The sequence below is a fragment of the Lepidochelys olivacea genome (genome assembly GCF_965140295.1).
Source record: "Lepidochelys olivacea isolate rLepOli2 genome assembly, chromosome: 4".
Lineage (NCBI taxonomy): Eukaryota > Metazoa > Chordata > Testudines > Cheloniidae > Lepidochelys > Lepidochelys olivacea.
The window spans coordinates 8,536,065-8,557,839 of NC_140414.1; the positions used below are offsets into that span (position 1 = coordinate 8,536,065).

The 21,775-nt window shown below is 49.2% G+C and overlaps 1 protein-coding gene across 1 annotated transcript in view; it reads right to left on the minus strand.

Moving 5' to 3' along the window:
* Positions 1-3,333: 3,333 nt before the first annotated feature.
* Positions 3,334-21,775, minus strand: part of SRP72 (signal recognition particle 72) — a 45,218-nt gene continuing 26,776 nt past the window's right edge. The window contains exons 12-19 of the mRNA XM_084627000.1: positions 21,247-21,311; positions 20,288-20,383; positions 18,617-18,720; positions 14,390-14,467; positions 13,469-13,606; positions 12,793-12,830; positions 11,755-11,914; positions 3,334-3,610 (exon numbers count right to left, since the gene is read on the minus strand). Coding sequence (XP_084483126.1) covers positions 3,430-3,610; positions 11,755-11,914; positions 12,793-12,830; positions 13,469-13,606; positions 14,390-14,467; positions 18,617-18,720; positions 20,288-20,383; positions 21,247-21,311 — 860 coding nt within the window. The 3' untranslated portion in view covers positions 3,334-3,429. The remainder of the gene's footprint in view (positions 3,611-11,754; positions 11,915-12,792; positions 12,831-13,468; positions 13,607-14,389; positions 14,468-18,616; positions 18,721-20,287; positions 20,384-21,246; positions 21,312-21,775) is intronic.

The following is a 21,775-nucleotide window of genomic DNA, read 5'->3' on the forward strand; positions in this document are numbered from 1 at the left end:
TGGAACGGAGATCTAATAGCACTGATTCATCTCCCCATAAAGTGATCAGATCCAGTACCTCCCATTCAGTCCATACTGGAGCTCTTTTGCGACTTGAAGTTCACAGCCTGGAGGTATTTTATTTGCACTATGCATTGGAATTTAAAGGGAACACAAACAGTTTTTCAACTCATGATCTTGCTTATTAACCATACTTAGTGGAAGAGGATTAAAACAAAGATTTTTAAAAATCAAATTTAATTTTCCTGGGTTATACTGTTCACTTTCCACATTTATGGTCACTGTGATGATGAAACAGACTAGTCAGTGTTTAGTCAGTTTCAATTCTCATGCTGGGTAGTGCATAAAGCAGTGGTTCTCAACCTATTTACCATTGTGGGCCGCATCTGCAGCTTTCTGTGTTATGTGAGCCGCAGCCAAACATTATACTATCTCTAGGCCCCGAGGATGTCAAATGGGCCAAAGCTGTGTGCTGAGTGAGCCGCAAGTGGCCCGCAAGTTGAGAACTACTGCTATAAAGGCTGGGAAGCAGATTCTGCAGGGCAATGTTTGTTTCCATTGACAGTATTGCGTTTAGTCTTACAAGTCTCTAAAAGACTGTTTTTACAAAGCCTGTAGTCTGTGCCAAACTTTGTCCACCTACCCCTTTACTAGTGCAATTTCCACCCAAGTTCGAAATGCCTCAGTCCGAGCCAGCACTCTCTTCCCCTCTACCTACCTCTTCCCTTCCCAATTTCCTTGAAAAATTATTTTGCAACATTTACCAAACAAAAGCAAGAGGAGCATGGAGGAAATTGCCAGGGGGATTACACAGAAACTGATCTATTTACATAGTCCAACTGCAAACTTCCACTCAAAAGAATGTATTAAACCTCCCTCTAGCTTTAATATAGAGCTTAGTACGACTACATTTGGCTGGCACAGGGGGTGGGGGGTGGGGTTTGGAGGAGAGAGAGAAATAAACGATACCGTATGAACACCAGCATTTTCTGAAGGGCTTTACAGTTAAAGGAGAAGCAACTGTGATTGGAAGAGGAGTGAAAACAGCTCTCCCCCCTCCCCTTCCTCCTCCCTTCGGCAGCCATCATATTCTGTATACAGCCACTACAGATCCTGGCACCAACCCAATCAGTACATACTGTCCAAGAGTGTATTAGAAAGATGGAAACACTGGTCATGCCTCTATAGTTGAAGTCAACAGGAGCTGGGATTGCTCAGCAAAAAATCAATCCATTTTTTATTGTGGTGTCTGAACTTCCAGTCTTCACATTTGACAGTTTTGGCCATGATGATTAAGAATGTAGAGTTCTCCAAACTAGACTGCAAACATCTAAATATATACACTCGAAAGATGAATTCACAGTTGTTGTGGCCAGAGTGAAAGCTGCTTTATGTGTTATGATTTACTCTTCAGAGTTCTAGTTAGAGACCATACATGTGATAGACAAAGTGATTTCTAACACTGCATTCAGGTTCTTTCTGTGAAAAATAATTGTGTTTTGTTCAATTACCCCGTTCTCAGCCCATTCCATTGTGCTATACAAAACAGTAGCACAAAAATGTGTTTTTGTGCCTGATCTGCCTGCCATCCAAAGCACAATACTCACTGTAACTTGGTTTTGGAGCCAGCTGCTGCTAGAGAATTCCTTCCAGTCCACACACACTTCCTTTTCTACCGTGATTGTTGCTACCTGCTAGCAATTGCCAAGCAACTGCCCCCCGCACTTTAACACAGGAGACATGCATCCCTACAGTGCTAAGATGATAAGATGGTGCAAGAGTTGAGACTGAGACTGAAAAGCAGTGTGTCTGACATGCTGGTAGCTGGAAATGCAAGTACGGATGTTCCTCTGCTTATGGTTTTTGTCTGAAGGGCTCCAGGAATTTCTGCTCAGTAAGAAATACTGTTCCTGTGCCATGCAATAAATCCATCCCAGCTTAGCGAGCCTGGCCATCTGAACTGCAGCCCGCAGTCCCAGTGACTCTTGTGCACCAGTCTATGTACAGCGTGCTGTCTGGTAAGGCAGTCTGGCATTGGAAGGCTTGGTTATTTCAATCATTTAGAGTTAGCGGCTACCAAAGGGTGGAGGAAGCAAGACTCCCATCCTTGAAGAGGTACCATCAGAGCAGTTCGGAGAAAGCCTAACCAGCCCAGGGGCCTCCAAGAGCCAGCTCCTATGCTCATTTCTTCGCACGGAGCTGAGTGTGACTGGTGCCCCCGTTAGTACACTATCCCTACAAATATCGGTATAAAACCCCAGACACCACCTTATGATTCAGGGGCTTTAGGGCTGGCACAGGAGTGTGCATCAGTAAGACAGCATGAACATCCTTTGTGAGGAGAAGCAGGGCATGAGGCATTGTCTACATCATCTTGCTGCAGCAAAGACTTTTGGAAAATATTCCTAAACCCCTGAAGATCGCACCCAAACAGGTCATAATATATGTGAAGGCTGAAATCTGGACTGTGTCCCTTGGGCATGGCCAGATCCTGAAAACAAAGTACTGAATGCCAGACACCACAGAGCAGATGCTCAGAGAGCTCAGCACCCAGCACGCCGGCCCCAGAGGAGAAGTGTGCCATTTCCAATGCTCTGCCTCATTCCAGAAGGATTTGTTCCTCACGGAACCCAGAACGTGGGCTGCTCCCCCACAGCACGCTCCCAAAGGCCAGTGTTGTCCACTAACAAAGCAGCATTCTCACACACTGCGTTTGGCTAGACGAAATCAAAGCCTCCAGACAGTGCCAAGGTGTCACAGGTCGCCTGTACCTTGCCCTGGGAAGCTCCATGCAACCTCAGATTGTTCTTAATTGACACATTTAAGAATGTGGCTCTCCAGAGTTCAAGCCACAAAATGAAGTGATAGTGAACTGTCCCTTCTGAGATGCACAGCCACCTCCAGACAGCACCCCACAGGCTCTGTGTCCAATGTCTGCCCTCCTGTCACCTAGGTGAGGGCCTTTGCTAGGCAGCCCAGAGAGACAGCAAAGGCCCGTGGGGAGGCCAGTAATGTGGCATGTTTGTCAAGACTCATCACTCCAGCTGATTCTCTGCTGTAAGCAGGACTGGGGAAATACCTTGTGTTTGTGTAATGCTGCAGGGGGCCACGGGCACACCAGGGAGGGACAATGGTCTGACTCGGTAAGCAAATGAACCATGATTCTTCCCCCCTCCACCCCAAAAAAAATCAAAACAATGGAGGGAAACATCGGGCAGCGGGTTAGGAAAGGGAGCGGGAATGGGAGGAGGAAAAACTTCCCTTCCCTTCCCACTGCAGAGGAAACGAAGCCCAGGAGGAACCTTTTCAAGACAGAGTGAAGGAAGCCGTGACTTTGTGCTGCTTCTTACTCTGACCTTTATTCTGTTCTCAGCACTTTACAGCAGAGAGCTCCAGGCCCTCACACAGCCAGCTCAGCAGCTGCTCTCGTTACCAGCCTCCCTTGCCTCCTTTCTTCTTCTTCTGCTGCTGCTTCTTCTTGGTTGCTGCAGCGCCAGCAGGTTTCTGGTGCCGAGGGGGTATCATGTTACTCGTGGCTGCGGAAGACGTGGCTGTGGTACTGCCAGGCCGTGGGGAGGTAGGCGGGCTGCTTGCTGTCTTACTGGCATCCCTGCAGGGAGACAGGGAACACCGCCGGGTTAGGAGCGCCTCCCAGAGCCAGGGGACTTAGAGGAACATTTTCCCTTTCCTTCCCAAAACAGAAATCAAAGGGAAACTGATTTAGGCTCCAAAACAGATAAACAAGCAATTGGCCTTATGCCATGGGACTTGCCTTTAAAGCTGTGGAATTACAGCCCAACAAAAAATGGTTATCTTACCCTTTTTGTAACTGTTGTTCTTCGAAATGTGTTGCTCATATCTACCCCAGTTAGGTGTGTGCGCACAGCGCGTGCACAGCTGTCAGAAACTTTTCCCTAGCAGCTACCTGTCGGGCCGGCTGTGGAGCCCCCTGGAGTGGCGCCGGCATGGAGCTCTATATACGACCCTGCCGGCCCAACCCCTGCTTCAGTTCCTTCTTGCCAGCTACTCTGACAGAGGGGAAGGTGAGGGGGAATGGAATAGATATGAGCAACACAAACAACAAAGCCCTGGCTGGGATGATTTAATTGGGGATGGGTCCTGCTTTTGAGCAGGGGGTTGGACTAGATGACCTCCTGAGGTCCCTTCCAACCCTGATATTCTATGATTCTATGAACACATCTCAAAGAACAACAGTTACAAAGATGAGTAACTGTTTTTTCTTCTTCGAGTGCTTGCTCATATTAATTCCAGTTAGGTGACTCCCAACCCTTACCTAGGAGGTGGGGTCGGAGTCAAGGTATTGCCGACCAAAGTACTGCTCTGTCGAAGGCCGCATCATCCCTAGATCGGTGGACGATGGCATAGTGCATGAAAGTAAGCACTGAAGACTACATCCCAGCCCTGCACATTTTCTGGAGAGGTACTTGGGCTAGAAAGGCCGTCTACAAGGCCTGCGCCCTTGTGGACTGAGCAGTGATGGAATCTTTGCCAAGTCATAACAAGTGCGGATACAAGCTGTGATCCAGGAAGAGATCCGCTGGGAAGAGACTAGCAAACCCTTCATCCACTCTGCTATAATAACAAACAACTGGGTTGTCTTTTGGAACGGCTTTGTGAGATCGATATAGAATGGGAGCACCCTCCTAACATCCAGCGAGTGTAGCTGTTGCTCTTAAGGGCTGTTGTGAGGTTTTGGATAGAAGACTGGCAGGAAAATGTCCTGGCTGATATGGAAATGGGACACCACCTTGGGAAAGAAAGCTGGATGGAGAGACTGAAGGTCTGGGTGAAGGAGGCAACCGTGGTCCTGTGTAATGAGGTCGGGAGTGAGAGGTAGCCATATCAGTGACTGAACCTGTTTATATAGAACATGGCCGTGGTGTTGTCCGTCAGTACCGCTATGCAGTGGACCTGCAAGTCAGTCAGAAAAGCTTGGCAGGCGAGACGGATCACCCTGAGTTCTTTGATGTTGATGTGTAGAGCCAGTTCCTCTACTTGCCATAAGCCCTGAGCTGTCAGGCTTCCCAGATGTGCTCCCCAGCCCAACACGGACGCATTTGTGACTAAAGTCAAGGTGGGTTGGGGTGGGTGAAAAGGAACCCCGGCGACTACCAAGCAGGGATTCAGCCACCACCGGAGGGAATCGAGGGTGTGCTGAGGGATGGTCAGCACCATGTCAGGACTGTCGCGGCCTGCGCGGTACACAGAGGTGAGCCACGTTTACAAGGGTCTGAGTCGTAACCTGGCGTGTTGAACCACATAAGTGCAGGATGCCATATGGCCTAACAGCCGGAGACACTGCCTCGCCGTGGTGGTAGGGAAGTTGCAAAGGTTGTCGATTATCTGCGAGAGGAACAGGTGATGAGTCTCTGGCAGGAATGCTCTCGCTTGAGACACATCCAGAACGGCCCCGATGAATTCTATCCTCTGAGTTGGAGTGAGCACTGATTTGTTGACGCTGAGAATGATACCTAAATGTTTGAACGTGTCCCTGACTATCTGCACCTGCGATTCCACCTGCTGGCGGGAGCAGCCCCAGAGGAGCCAGTGTCCAGGTAAGGGTAGATATGCACATGGTGGCGGCGGAGCAAAGCTGCTACAACTGCTATGCACTTGGTGAAGACGTGAGGCACTGTGCAAAGCTCAAATGGGAAGGCCATGAACTGGTAATGCACCTTGTTCACTACGAACCATCTGTGAGCCGGTGTGATGGATATGTGGAAATAAGCGTCCCTCATATAGAGGGTGGCGTACCAGTCTCCCAGGTCTAGGGAAGGAATGATTGTGCATAGGAACTTCAAGCTGACTATGAACTTGTTGAGCTCCCACAGGTCCAGAATGGGCCTGAGGCCCCGCTTCGCTTTGGGGATTGAGGAAATATCAGGAGAAGAAACCCTTGCCTTTAAGCTCCCGAGGGACCTTCTCCACCACTCCTAGAGCAAGGAGAGCCTGGACCTCCTGGACGAGAAGCTGCTCATGGGACGGGTCCCTGAAGAGGGACAGGCAAGGGGGATGGGAGGGTGGGGAGGAACGGAATTGGATAGAATATCCCGCCTCTACCGTGTGGAGCACCTGTCGGTCCAACGTAATAAGGGACCATGCACGGTAAAAGCAGGATAGGACGGTTCAGGAAAGGAGGGGTTGTGGACTGGTAATCCATCCTTGTTTGCACCTTTAAAAGGGGCGCTTAGGGCCCAAAGGGGGTTTGGATTGCCCCGGCCCTGCCCAGGAGGACGAAGCGATAGCTTGCGTCGATTGTATCTACTTCTCCTATGAGAGAAGTCCTGTCTGGGCCTAGGGGGAAAAGACCACTGCTGGATGGTCTGCAATTTAAAGGGCTTCCTTTGGGTCACCAGAGTGTGCATGCTGAGGGACTTTATTGTGTTCCAGGAGTCCTTTGGGCAACGCAATCTGGAATTTGTTTGCTCAGCAAATAGGCCCTGGCCATCAAAGGGAAGGTCCTGTATGGTCTGCTGGACCTCCGGGGGAAGGCCAGAGGACTGGAGCCAGGCACTGCGCCTCATCGGAACCCCAGACGCCAGAGTCCGAGGCATCAAAGGAGCCTTGGAGGGAAGTCCGGGCAACAGCTTTACTCTCCTCGGTGATGACCCCCAACTCCACTCTCAATTCAGAGGGAAGGTGCTCTTTAAACTTTAAGATTGAGGACCATGAGTTATAGTTGTATCTACTCAGGACCACGAGTTGATTTGTGATCCTGAGAGAGAGACCCCCTGTGGAATAAATTTTCCTTCCAAACAGATCAAGCCGTTTAGCCTCCCTTGATTTGGGTGCGGGGGCCTGCTGACCTTGTCTCTCTTTTTCATTCACCGCCTCCACCATGAGAGAGCATGGGGGAGGGTGGGTGAAGAGACACTCATATCCCTTAGTGGGAACAAAGTATTTACGTTCAGCCCCATTGGCCACAGGGGGAACGGAGGCAGGCGTTTGCCAAATGGGTTTGGCATTGGATTGAATAGTTTTTATAATGGGTAAGGCCACCCTAGAGGGCCCTCTGGTGCCAGGATGTCCACCATAGGGTGCTCCTGTTTGACCACTTCCTCCACCTGGAGGTTCATATTCAGGGCTACTCATCGGAGGAGTTCCTGCAGGGCCCTGTAATCCCTGGGTGGCGGCCCAGACATTGAGGTGCCTGCCACCACCTCATCAGGGGACGATGAGGAGGAAGCCACCAGTAGGATCAGTTCCGTGGTGGCCTCTTGGTCCTTAGGGACCGGATCCTCACGAGCACCAGGCGTAGCTGCAATGGGTGAACGTGGAGCTTGGTGTGGGTTTTGTGGAGGGTCCAGGCGTAGGCGGCTGAGGGTTGCCTCTGGGAGGCGAGATCCCGAATGGGGAGGCGGTGGGATATCAGGAGGGGCACCCTGGGCCTAATGGCATGCCCAAGCGGTCCAAAACTGCCACTGAGGCTGCCACTGGGGCGCTGAAGCGTCCTGCCTTAGGCTCCCCGGCCCCGACCTGGGCACCTCTGATGCCCCGCCTGAGCGGAGGAAGGGTGACCTTCAGTGGGATGGCCAAGGGGGAATGGTGCAAGATAGCACCGAAGAAACATCCTCCTCCGACAGGTGGGATGCATGCCATGAAGTGTAGTGGGGCCTTGATGTCAATCGGTGCCATGGTGCAGAGCAGTACCGCTGTGAGGAGCGGTGCCGGGGCGTGGAGCGGTGGTATGAAGTAAAGCTGTGCTGCGACACAGAGCCGCGTCGAGGCAGGGAGCGGTGCCACGATCGAGGATAGTGACGAAGCGGGGAGAGATGCCGCAGCGTGGAGCAGTGCCGCGAGCAGGGAGTGGTGCTGTCCATTGAGCAACACCTGGAAGGTGAACAGCGTGCAGGCTGAGGCCAGCACTCAGAACGGTGCCACGAGGTCACAGAATGGGACCTGGACCTCGAGTGGGACCACGACTTGTCCGCCAATGACCACCTTGAGTGAGAGCGGCTCCAAGGGTCACGGCTGCCAGACCAGTGCTGGGACTCAGAGCAGCGCCGGGATTTGGAGCGGTGCAGAGATCCAGGTCAGGGGCAGACTGGCCAAACATGACAGGCTTGCCTCTAGATGGTGCCGTACCTCGAGGGAGTGGAGGCTTATCCCTCACAGTGGGAGACTTAGATGCCGTCATCTCAATGAGCCCCCTAGCAGCTTCGAAGGAGTCTAGGGTGGAAGGCAACACAACTTCCCCCACATGCAGCCGCGGTGAGTCCAGGAGAGCAGGGCTTCCTGGGGAGACAGGGGCCCGCGAGGATTGTGTGCAGCCCAAGGGTCTGTCAGTCATAGGACCGTCCCCTTCACAGTCCCCTTCCGGGGGTGCAGTAGCCATAGCAAGCTGCTGGGGGGACTTCCCCTTGGCCTGTTTCTTACGAGCATCCGGTGAAGGAGAACAGTGCCGGGGAGAGCGCTTCTGGGGCCTGGGGGACTGGCAGCTCCCGGGCTGGCATGCAGAGTCCTTCCACGGCACTGCAGAAGGCACCGCAGGAGGATCGCTCCGCACCGAGGCGCTCGGGGCCGGGTCCTGCTGCGGACAGAGGGCTGACTCCATCAGAAGTTGTTTTAGGCGAATGTCCCTCTCTTTCCCGGTGCAAGGCTTGAAAGCCTTGCAGATCTTGCACTTGTCTGACTGATGGCCTTCTCCCAGACACCAGAGGCAGTAGTCATGGGGGTCACTCGTGGGCATAGGTTTAGCACAGGAACTACAGGGTTTGAAACCTTAAGATGGCATGCCCTGAGGTCCTGTGGGGTACGAGTTGGAGGGGGAGACCCCTCAACTGCTAAGCAGTGAGACTACAATTAACAACTAACTAAGAACTATTAACTAACAATGGGTAACTATATACAGAGATTAGCAGAAGAGCTAGGGATTAGTGGGACACTTGCAAGCAAGAGACCACTGTTCCAACAACTGTCACTGGCGGTAAGAAGGAACTGCAGGGGGGATGGGCAGGCAGGGTCGTATATAGAGCTCCATACCGGCGCCACCCCAGGGGGCTCCACAGCCGGCCCGACAGGTAGCTGCTAGGGAAAAGTTTCCGAGAGCCATGCACGCGGTGCGTGCACACACATCAACTGGAATTGATATGAGCAAGCACTCTAAGAAGAACTGAAGTGACCACACTGTCTAGGTTATGGTTAAATTATTCAGACACAAAGTAGAAAGCTCACGCTCAGGGAATGCAGACAAGCAAACCCGACAGAAGCCAGGCTCCTGCTCTTCTCTTGCCTGCACTGTTACGGGGAGGTTTGTTTGCACCAGGGCTCCCCCTGCCACAACTCAGCTCCTCCCCGCCTGACCCTGCAAGTGGCAGCAATGAGCTCCTATCCAGTGCACAATTCTTACTGAGTTCAATGCAAACAGAACCTCACTTTAGCCCAGAATTCATGCTTAGGAGCTCTGAAGGGTCTGTAGGAGCTGAGCTCACTTATCGTAAAACTAAACAGAACACAGTCTCCTTTCTAATTCATCATGAATGTAACATGGTACACCTGAAAAGTGGGAAGGGAAGAAGACAGGAGCCAAGAAAGTTTTAGGAAGTGTGATTTGCCTCCTAGCTCTAGCTCACAAAAACCGCAACCAGCACACGCTTTGGTTCCAAATCAGAACATTTTATGTCAGAAGAATGGCACAAGCTTGCACAGACAAATTCTGGGCTGAAGGAACCTTTTCACCCAAACCTCAGGTAGCATAAATCACCTGTTTGTTCACTAACGACAAAGCACCAGGTCCCTCGTTCTGTCTGGGCTAGGGTCGTGAAAGGGTGCAAGGGAATCAGGTGAAAGTCAAGGGGCATTCACCTCCATTAGGCACTTTTGAAAACCCCAACATATCTCTCCTCTGGAGCATCAACCAGATGATAAATACTGTTGGGTATTCCATCCCCGCAGGCCCCAGGTGCAGGGAAGGCTGGGTTCTGGTGGGGCAAAGCAACACCACCCAGCCAGGTCTGCAAGGACACTGACAAGCCCCCAGCCGGGAGGGAGGCCACCCTGCTGCTGAATGGCTCTTGCCTAGGGATGGCTCCCACACTCCTGGACAGTGAGTGAGTGAGCAGGGCTATAACAGTGTGGGGAGGGATAGCTCAGTAGTTTGAGCATTGGCCTGCTAAACCCTGGGTTGTGAGGTCAATCCTTGAGGGGGCCATTTAGGGTTCTGGGCAAAATTGGGGATTGGTCCTGCTTTGAGCAGGGGGTTGGACTAGATGACCTCCTGAGGTCCCTTCCAACTCTGATATTCTATTAATCTATTCTATGAATCTATGAACAGTGGGGCTGCAGGAGGTTCCCTGCACTGCCTGGGGCTGGACACAGCGAGGTGGCCTGCCCCACGGCCACCAGCTCATCCTCCTGCTCTCAGTCTTGGCCAATCTCTGCTCTGCTCTGCCAGGAATTCTGCTCTCAGTCTCTGCTCTGCCCTGCTAGGAACTCAGCCTTCCTCGCATCTTGTCCCTGCCGGAATCGGGGGTCACTACAAAGTTATTGTCTGACACCCCCCACCTTAATTTTCTGCGACTGTGAACATTCAAATAGAAAAAAAAAATTTAAAAAGGTGAAACCCTTCAGATCACACTTAGAAAATTAAAACTGATACATTTCAAAATGTTTAACAGTAAGAACTGATGTAGATCACAACAACAAAAACATAACCATTGCATTCTGCTAAAGCCGCCGCCCTGTCGACAGATTCTGAGCCTGTGATTTGCAGGTGGCGACAGCTGCGTAACTGCTGCACTTAGCAGTGAGTCCCAACTCACAAGTCTGCAATCAGAGCCATGGCCACCTTTTTCACAAGTGACTCCAGGTCCCATTCGGGCTAAGAGGAACTACAACTCCCATTTGCTTCTACCGCTATTAGTAGCTTAATAGTTTCAATCCTTTCTAAAGTAATCAGCTGCACTAAGAAGTGATTTAGCCATGAATTGCCCATTTAACACTAGGCTCATATTATACACACACAAGTGTGATGAGAGAGACAGAATTCATTCCACTCCAGGGGCACCACAAAGGAAAGGCTACTGGAAAAGTTGAAGCAGCTCTACCATTAAGCTAAGTCCAAGGCAGGGTTCAAAAAAGAACTAGGTAAGTTCATGGAGGATAGGTCCATCAATGGTTATTATTCGGGGTGGGCAGGGATGGTGTCCCTAGCCTGTGTTTGCCAGAAGCTGGGAATGGGCAACAGGGGATGGATCACTTGATGATTAGCTGTTCTCTTCATTCCCTCTGTGGCACCTGGCATTGGCCACTGTCAGAAGACAGGATGCTGGGCTGGATGACCCAGTATGGCCGTTCTAATATTCTTATGTAATTCTTTCTACCTACGTTTTCCCACACTTGCAATTGGATAAGGATGTTTCATTTCCTGTCCTGAAGTGCTGCCTAATTCACCCCTAAGCTGTTGAAGAACTACTATTTTTAATGACCGATGAAGCTCTGTCAGCATATACTCTGTACATTATGGTCCAGCCCCATATGCCAGGCACACGCCAGACTCATGCCACACACGGATGACATGCTCAGTTTAAGACAGCTACAGATATAGTCCCAGCTCTGGGGAGTTAGCAATCTACAGAGCAAACAAATCAGGCTCAGTGCATTGGCAGAAGCAGAGGATAAGCCTCACTGGCCTCGGTGGGATCTGGGGGCCATGTTTGTGAAGCAGTAAAGGAGTGTTTGCTACTTGGGGCACTGTGTAATTACAAAGCACTCTTCTGTGCAACCCCTACTCACAACTCAGATGTGCCAGCTGTCGTTGCTCCCTGGGTTCCCTTTCCAATCTGATCCTTCTTTTTGCCCTTCTTCCTTCCGCGATAATAGGAGCGCTCTCGCATCGGCAGCCACCGCTCAGGGTCTGGGGTCACCTTGGGATCATAGTTCTTGGGCAGTTTTCCTGCACAGCAGTCAGAAGAAAAACATGGAGATCACGTGACATGGTGAAGAAAACCCCACACACATCGATATGAAGCTTGAGTAATTCTTCTATCTTCCTTCCATCTGGGATGTTGTCCTAAAAGAACTGCTCAGGGAATTATTCCAGGGCAGTTCTCTGGCCTGTGTTATACAGGGGGTCAGGCTAGTCCCTTCTGGCCTTAGAATCTGTGACTCTACAAAGCTTAAGCCCGCAAGGTGTGCAGGGTCAAATGAAGCTCCTCTTGCTGGTACAGCTGCGCCTGCTAAGTCTGACAGGCTGCTTTCCCCTCTAAAAGGGATGTGGGAAATACTCTCAGGAATCAAAGGCATGGAAATCAGAGGGGTTATGGTTTGTTTAGGACCCAACCCTGTATGATGCAAACTGCCTTCAACTCCCACTGAAGCCAATAGGAATAGAGGGGTGCTCAGGCCTGGCCACTTCACATTTTATGTTGAACCCAGCAGCTGAGGAGCGAAGAGATTGAAGACACAGGACTAGGCAGGTAACACACAGGAAGCACAGTGACCTGGTGTGAGGGAGGGCATGTAGCAGCCATGCTGTTATTCTTTAAAAGAGATGGTTTAAAACTCTATATATGGGATTTCCAAACCCTCCCCACCCCTGCCAAGGAAATGAGGCACTCGGCGTCTATGGGACTTGGGCACCTAACTCCTGTAGGCGTTCCCCCCACCCTCAAAGAACAGCCTGGGATTTTCACAATCTTCTGCTTTTCTGGACAGGAGTTTAAAGAACATTACCAGGGACAGGGGTAATGCACAGATGATACGGTGTGGTCGAGGCTCCAAACTGATGGCTAACAGGACAGCAAAGGCATATTGCAAACACACACAACTCACCCTTCTTTTTCCTCTTCTTTTTCTTTACATCCCCTTGCCTAAAAGGGCGAGGAGAAGAAACAAGATCATAGTGCTGCCGTGGCTTCCCTGGAACGCACCAACAAGCATGGAGCCAGGGAAGGGAAAAGAAGACTGTCTTTTTTCAAAGAAGTGAGGGGGCAAGGAGGAAAGGACACCAGTCTCAGAGAAACAGTTCTAATCCCCTGGGGCAGTGGATCTCCAGTTACTTCCCCCACAGATCAGTCTGTAAGAGTCCCTGACTCCTGCTCCCAGAATACCCTCATTTCCCCGGCTCAATGTTTCATTCTGCAGCCCTCCAGCAAACGCACCACAAGCTAATGCACAAGAACCCCTGTGTGAGGGGATGTTCCCCAGACCATGCTTGGCCTCACTCTAGTGGTGTGCACAGCTCTGGCTTCACAAGGACCTTGCTGCCCACCTCTGCATCGCTCAGAGGGACACGTCCTTGCATCGCTGATCGGGACGACTGCTGTCCCTCTCTGGACCTCCCGGAGTTACCTACAGACACTCTAAGGGACAGCCTGCTTTTCGACTAGTCAGACCATTTGCAGGGTGGCTGCAGAAACAGGCCTGTGGCTCTGAGGTGATCCACACAGCAGGTGCTTTCTAACCCCAAGCCCACAGAAGAGAATGACGAGCGAGAGATGCTTTTTACCCTTGTTCTTTCTGCTGGTTCTCTCCCGTGAGCTTTCCGCCTTTCTTCCGAACGTACGTAGCCCCGGGGGAATTTTCAAGCACATCCACGTCTACTTTCAAAGACATCGTGTCCGACGAGGGCAAGTGTTTGCTAAGGCTGTCGAGGGGCGGAGCTCAGGAATGGAAACAGGAATGCATTCAGCAAAGAGAGCCAGGAGGGAGGCACCAGCAGCAACTCAAACCCCATCTCTGTCCCAGGGGGATTAACCAGCAACTCCAATCCATAGACACAGAGTGAATTAGTGGAGAGGGCAACAGTCAGAGACCCAGGAGACCTGGGTTTTGTTCCTGGCTTTGCCACTGGCCTGCTGGGTGACCTTGGACAAGTCACTTCCCTTCTAGGTACCTGTGTCCCCATCTGTACAATGGGAGTGATGACCCTGAGGTCCTTTGTAACATGCTTTGAAAGCTGCTGATGGGGGGTGCGGTAAGAATTGGTTATTATAATAAGAGTTACACCAAACGATTCGGTGGGAAAGTACAACATGTTACCACTATAGGACAAAAACGCCACAGCAAAAAGTTGGATCATACTGATATGTTCGCTCATCGTTAACTGACTGAAGTTCTCATTGCTTTTGGGGGGCCATGGGGCGATTCAAAAGCCCTAAGGGAACCCAAATCCTACCAGAAGTAAATAGCAGCTAGGCACTCAACTCACTTAGGTGCCTTTGAAAAGCCCACCCTTAATGTGGAGTTGCACTATGACCTTCCCGCTCCTCCCCAGGGTCAGAGGTTCTCTGATGTCCCTGTTGGAAGGGTCCTGAAGCAGCTCAAAAATTCCAAACATTCATGACATCATTAGGAAAACATTCTGGGAACCGAAGGGACAGCAAAACCCCTTTCCCACCGCAAGCCCAGTCACCACCACAAAGGATACACCTTCGCCTTCTCGGGGTCTACGAGGGAGTATGCGGAGATGAGCTGGGCCAGAGTATGAATATCTCTTGGATTTTGCCTTGAAGAGAAGAAAGAAACATTCTGAAGTTCACTGAACACTCTACAAACACCAGCCATGCCCCAAGTGTACACTACAGCTAACCACTCGGCCCAGCACTGGCTAGCCCCGGGCAGGTGCTTTCAGTGTGTACAATAGCAGGTGCCAATAGAGGCCTTGAGATTCAAAGTACAATCCGCAGGGTGTTCACTACCTCACACTGCCAAGCACTTTGACTAGCCTCTCAACAGGGACCATGCAGCCACCAACAACCCTAGAAATCTAGGGCCTGTTTTCATTTTTCTTACCCATTTTCTTATTCTACATTCTTTTAATTGGTGTGTGTGTTTGTTTTTCCTTTAAGGTCGCTCCTGTGAAAATCTTCTACCCCTATAAAAAAACCACACTGCCTCTGCTTCTCTCCACAATTAGCTCAGATTGCACAAACAGGCTGATTTGTCTTTTGGCACAATAGGAGAGAGAGCTGCAGATCAGACCTCAGAATATGCCAGCATCAAGAAGGGTCTGGGGTTCATATGAATTTCAGATACATAAGAACGACCATACTGGGTCAGACCAAAGGTCCATCCAGCCCAGTATCCTGTCTACCGACAGTGGCCAATGTCAGGTGCCCTAGAGGGAGTGAAGCTAACAGGTAATGATCAAGTGATCTCTCTCCTGCCATCCATCTCCACCCTCTGACAAACAGAGGCTAGGGACACCATTCCTTACCCATCCTGGCTAATAGCCATAAATGGACTTAACCTCCATGAATTTATCCAGTTCTCTTTTAAACCCTGTTATACTCCTAGCCTTCACAACCTCCTCAGGCAAGGAGTTCCACAGGTTGACTGTGCGCGGAGTGAAGAAGAACTTCCTTTTATTTGTTTTAAACCTGCTACCCATTAATTTCATTTTGTGGCCCCTAATTCTTATATTATGAGAACAAGTAAATAACATTTCCTTCTTCACTTTCTCCACACCACTCATGATTTTATAGACCTCAATCATATCCCCCCTTAGACTCCTCTTTTCCAAGCTGAAAAGTCCTAGCCTCTAATCTCTCCTCATATGGGACCCATTCCAAACCCCTAATCATTTTAGTTACCCTTTTCTGAACCTTTTCTAATGCCAGTATATCTTTTTTGAGATGAGGGGACCACATCTGTATGCAGTATTCAAGATGTGGGCATACCATGGATTTATATAAGGGCAATAAGATATTCTCCGTCTTATTCTCTATCCCTTTTTTAATGATTCCTAACATCCCATTTGCTTTTTTGACTGCCGCTGCACACTGCGTGGACGTCTTCAGAGAACTACCCATGATGACTCCAAGATCTTTCTCCTGATTAGTTGTAGCTAAATTAGCCCCCATCATATTGTACGTATCGTTGGGGTTATTTTTTCCAGTGTGCATTACTTTACATTTATCCACATTAAACTTCATTTGCCATTTTGTTGCCCAATCAGTTAGTTTTGTGAGAGCTTTTTGAAGTTCTTCACAGTCTGCTTTGGTCTTAACTATCTTGAACAGTTTAGTATCATCTGCAAACTTTGCCACCTCACTGTTTATCCCTTTCTCCAGATCATTTATGAATAAGTTGAATAGGATTGGTCCTAGGACTGACCCTTGGGGAACACCCCTCTCCATTCTGAAAATTTACCATTTATTCCTACCCTTTGTTCCTTGTCTTTTAACCAGTTCTCAGTCCATGAAAGGATCTTCCCTCTTATCCCATGACAACTTAATTTACGTAAGAGCCTTTGGCGAGGGACCTTGTGAAAGGCTTTCTGGAAATCTAAGTACACTATGTCCACTGGATCCCCCTTGTCCACATGTTTGTTGACCCCCTCAAAGAACTTTAATAGATTAGTAAGACATGATCTCCCTTTAGAGAAACCATGTTGACTTTTGCGCAACAATTTATATTCTTCTATGTGTCTGACAATTGTATTCTTTACTATTGTTTCAACTAATTTGCCCGGTACTGACATTAGACATACCGGTCTGTAACTGCTGGGATCATCTCTAGAGCTCTTCTTAAATATCGGCGTTACATTAGCTATCTTCCAGTCACTGGGTACAGTAGCTGATTTAAAGGACAGGTTACAAACCATACTTAAGAGTTCCGCAATTTCACATTTGAGTTCTTTCAGAACTCTTGGGTGAATGCCAGCTGGGCCCAGTGACTTGCTACTGTTAGTTAATTACAAAACCTCCTCTAGTGATGCTTCAACCTGTGACAATTCCTCAGATTTGTCACCTACAAAAAGACGGCTCAGGTTTGGGAATCTCCTTAACATCCTCAGCCGTGAAGACTGAAGCAAAGAATTAATTTAGTTTCTCTGCAATGACTTTATCATCTTTAAGTGCTCCTTTTGTATCTCGAGCATCCAGGGGCCCCACTGGTTGTTTAGCAGGTTTCCTGCTTCTGATGTACTTAAACATTTTGTTATTACCTTTTGAGTTTTTGGCTAGCTGTTCTTCAAACTCCTTTTTCGCTTTTCTTGTTACATTTTTAATTTAATTTGGCAGTGTTTATGCTCCTTTCTATTTACCTCACTAGGATTTGACTTCCACTTTTTAAAAGATGTCTTTTTATCTCTCACCGCTTCTTTTACATGGTAGTTAAGCCACGGTAGCTCTTTCTTAGTTCTTTTACTGTGTTTTATAATTTGGGGTATACATTTAAGTTGAGCCTCTATTATGGTGTCTTTGAAAAGCATCCATGCAGCTTGCAGGGATTTCACTCTCGTCACTGTATCTTTTAATTTCTGTTTAACTAACCTCCTCATTTTTGCATAGTTCCCCTTTCTGAATTAAATGCCACAGTGTTGGGCTGTTGAGGTGTTCTTCCCACCACAGGAATGTTAAATGTTATTATATTATGGTCACTATTTCCAAGTGGTCCTGTTATAGTTACCTCTTGGGCCAGATCCTGCGCTCCACTCAGGACTAGATCAAGAGTTGCCTCTCCCCTGTGGGTTCCTTTACCAGCTGCTCCAAGAAGCAGCCATTTCAAGTATCGAGAAATAATGTCTCTGTATTTCATCCTGAGGTGACATGTACCCAGTCAATATGGGGATAATTGAAGTCCCCCACTATTATTGAGTTATTCTGAAAGCCTCTCTAATCTCCCTTAGCATTTCATCGTCACTATCACTGTTGTGGTCAGATGGTCAATAATAGATCCCTGTATTCTGTTATATTCTTATTAGAACATGGAATTACTATCCACAGAGATCCTATGGAACATGTGGATTCATTTAAGATTTTTATTTCATTTGATTCTACATTTTCTTTCACATATAATGCCACTCTCCCCCCGCCGGCACGACCTGTTCTGTCCTTCCAATATATTTTGTACCCCGGAATGATTGTGTCCCATTGATTGTCGTCACTCCACCAGGTTTCTGTGATGCCCATTATATCAGTATCCTCCTTTAACACAAAGCACTCTAGTTCACCCATCTTATCACTTAGACTTACAGCATTTGTGTACAAGCACTTTAAAAACTTGTAAATATTTGTCTGCCCTTTTCTGATGTGTCAGATTCTTTATGTGAATGTTTCTCGTCTGATCTGGCCCATACTTTATCCTCTTCCATCCTCTCCTCCTGACTAAAACCAAGAGAATCTCTATCAATAGATTCTCCTCTAAGAGAAATCTCTGTCCGATCCACGTGCGCCTCTGCAGCAATCGGCTTTCCCCCATCGCTTAGTTTAAAAACTGCTCTGCAACCTTTTTAATGTGAAGTGCCAGCAGTCTGCATCTGGATACAGACTGGGGAACTCCTCCCGCAGTGAATGTGTGCTGGCTGAGAACAGAAGACATGGCGTCCAACATGGAAGACACAGCTTCTATCAGGATGTAACACAAAAGAACCCACAACAGATCGCAGGGCTAGGCCTGCTGGAACAGTTACTTCATCCAAGGGGTTGGACAGGGAGCACAGCTTTGACCAGAAGCCCCTTTACAATGTCTAAAAGGACGAACTATTGCCTCAGACGTCACCAAAATGCTAGCAGACGTTATCTGGCTCTAGAACCCCTGAGCAGTCCTCACGGGGACCAGGCACTGGTCATGTTTCAGTGCACAAGACAGCAGGGCCACGGCTCAGGTCCAGAAGGAAAACAAGATACCCCTCTCCCCTCCCTGAACTCACTTCCACAGCTCTTCCAGGTCGCTGATTGCTTCCTTCTTCCTCCCATACTTCAGCTTAAAGTTGGCTGCTTCCCTTATCAGCGACAAATGAACTGGAGACTTTGGCTGCAATCACAAGGTTCTTCAAATGAAGACATGTTTGACAGCACTTAGCAATTCAGTGATGTGGCTGCTTTGCTTCCTGATGTTACTAGAGACTGGCTCACACCAACGTACGCTCCCCACCCAAGTGATCTGGAAGGAGAACTGAGCTGCAGGAATTTCTTCCCCGTTCCTTGAGAAAAAGGCTTGGCAGTCTGTAGCATTAAACCACTACGCATGTTAGACGGGGCTGGGAAAGGAGACGTGCTTTGCTCAGCAGCAGCTACCTGTATGAGCCTGCAGCGGAAACAGGCTGTCAGCTCATTAATACAGTACACAGATGGCTGTTACTTAATATTCATGCCTGCGTTACCTCCTGCAACCAATGCTCTGAGCCTAGCGCTGCTGGCTGGTGTAGAAGGGGGTGGGTCCACAGCTCAGTCTTTGGGTTGCGTATTTACTTGCTCCTGGCCCCTGTGCACAGCCCTCACGCACTTTCCCTGCCCCTTCACACCCAGATGGTGCTAGCACAACCTAGCCCCTTGTTCAGAGACCCCTCATATGTAAGAATAATCTCCAGTTCCTCTGCCTGGTTCTTAACAAACACAACTACTAACCCTGCCAGCAGCCCTAGAGCAACAGAATTGGGAGGAGGGGGTGAAAATGGGAAGGGGACAGGCATTTTAGCCAGCGTTTGACAATCACAGAAAACTAACAGTCTGCTGCTGCTGCTGATTTGCAACCTGCAGTCAGCCTCGCTTAGGACATCAGCCATTTCCGCAGTGACCAGCCAAGGCATCAGATCATCAGGTAAGGAACAAGTGCAGGCAGACACAATTTGAAAAACCAAGTGTCCTTGCTGATAGAAAACCAGGGAAGAGAGAAACAAAGGAAACAGCCAATGCCAACGCAGCTTTGTGAGAACACTTCCCATGGGGGTCACACTTTTTCCGGCAATTCACTGTTTGCTGAAATAATTGCTACCTCCAGCCCCAAAATAACCAGGTTCCAGGAACGAATCACTAAGCCCCCAATGGAACCATCACTCCGCTCAGACAGACTCCAACTGGCTCCTTTCAGCAGCCTGACATTCCGATTAACTGAGTACAGCCAGCAGGCTGCCGGGCTGGAATCAGTCTCCCCCTCTGAAGCTCTTCTGCTCAAGCTTTTCCTTATCCTCAAATGCATGCAAAAAGCCAACTGACTGCTGCTGCTCCAACGTCAACATGGGAAGAGGGACAACACTGCGATGTTCCCTCTGCTAGCCTCCAGAATCTATAACCTGACAGGCACTGGAAGAGCTGGAAAAGAGTCTGCCATTTTTCCCACACTGCAGACTTGCCATTGGTCTGAATGACAAACCTGGTGCAAGCAGCATGTCAGAGACAGAGGCAGACATGGAGTAGAATGTTCCCTGGCCCCCCAACATCTTATCAGAGGTAGTGAGCCGTTGGCAAGGAGACCGCTCCTCTCCAGGGGACAGACAGGTGGGAGCTGGGAGCTGGACAGGAACAGCTGGTCTCCAGCAAGTTAGCAAGGGACAAAAAGTAGCTTCACCTCTCAAATGTATTGTCTGACCTGATCTACTTGCCTGGTATCCCTGGTGCCACTGGATAGCTTGCGTGAAGACCTCAATAGCACTGTCAATGTCTTCTTCATGACTGTACATCGTCACCAATGCAGACACCTGCAAACCCCAACAACAGTCAGCGTGCAGCCACGGGACGGGCGTTACTTGTAAGTGATCATTTTAAGGTACTTTTCATGTAAACCCGTTATTAAAAGAATTGCTGAAAAAAAGGGAATGGAACGAATTACTACAATGGAATTTGGAGGCAGCAGCCGCCCCCTGGGATTATCCTCCCCAGTACAGCTAGGACATTACTGCAATCGTCGAAACAGCCCAGGAGAACTGTTTTTAAAAGGTTTCGGATCAATAGAGGATAAGGGATAAGAGAATTACTTAATTGGAAAAGCCAAGGCTCCCACACTGTTCTCTCACCACCACAATGGTCGGCAGGGCACTTGCTGCTGCTGGGGCCCTGGGGGGAGCTGGAAGGTCTTACAATACTGGCTCCTCCTTGCTTCCCACTGCTCACTGCCACATAGAGCAGCTTAAAAATGTGTTTGATACTTCCCCAACATTGCTTACTGGGCAAGCAATTCCTGTAGCTGCCCTAGGGCTGTTAAGGGAGTGCTGGAGGAAGGGGAGGCAGGTCCGTGCAACTATGAACGAGAGGGAAGTTGTCCACTCTAAAAACAAGTTTGGGGACCCTGATGCAAGTTATTACCCTTTGTCTGGCTGGCTTTCACCACAATAAGTGAGCTACCTAAAGGTCTAACATCTACTCTGAGGCATAATGCTGTGTATCAAAAATCTCAGCAACCAAGCCCCACTGTGCAAGCAGACCAGCAGACTGAGACCAACGCTGGGCACCCAGATTTGAATCTCAGCCCAGGAGTAGCTAAGGAGACAGGAAAACAGGAACAAGGAAGGAGCATGAAAAGGATGATGGTATTCTGGGATGGTGCCTGTTAACTGCCACTCACCATGCCTGGCTTATGCTTCAGCTCTTCTATACTCCTCAAGATGATGCATGCTTTGGTGACGCTGCCTTAGAGAAAGAAGGGAGAATAATGCAATTTAAACAGCAATGCTTTCCCTGCCCCTGTTCTCCATCCTGGATCCCCCTGCCCTCAGAGTCTCCCTGGGGAAGTCAGCATACACCAACCAGCCACTACACTCCTCTGCCTGCAAGGCCAGCTGCGAAGAGGTTTTCTCCACTATTATTCTTAAGACAACACAATCGCTGGCCATTCATGGGGAAGAAACGTCAGTCCCAATAGTGCTCTTCTCATTCTCAGACTAAACAGCCTTTGCAGCAACCCCAGCACTTACTGGGCTTCCCACCTAAGTGTCCAGCATGCCCAAGGCTGCTACCACATGCAAAGGGCTCATCCCCACCTCCAATGCTAGAAGCAGTGGGTTCAGAGCAATGCTTTACTTCCCTATGAGAGGGAATGGAGCATCAGCAGCTGGGTGTATTATTTACGATTTCAGAACAAACCTAAAATAGCT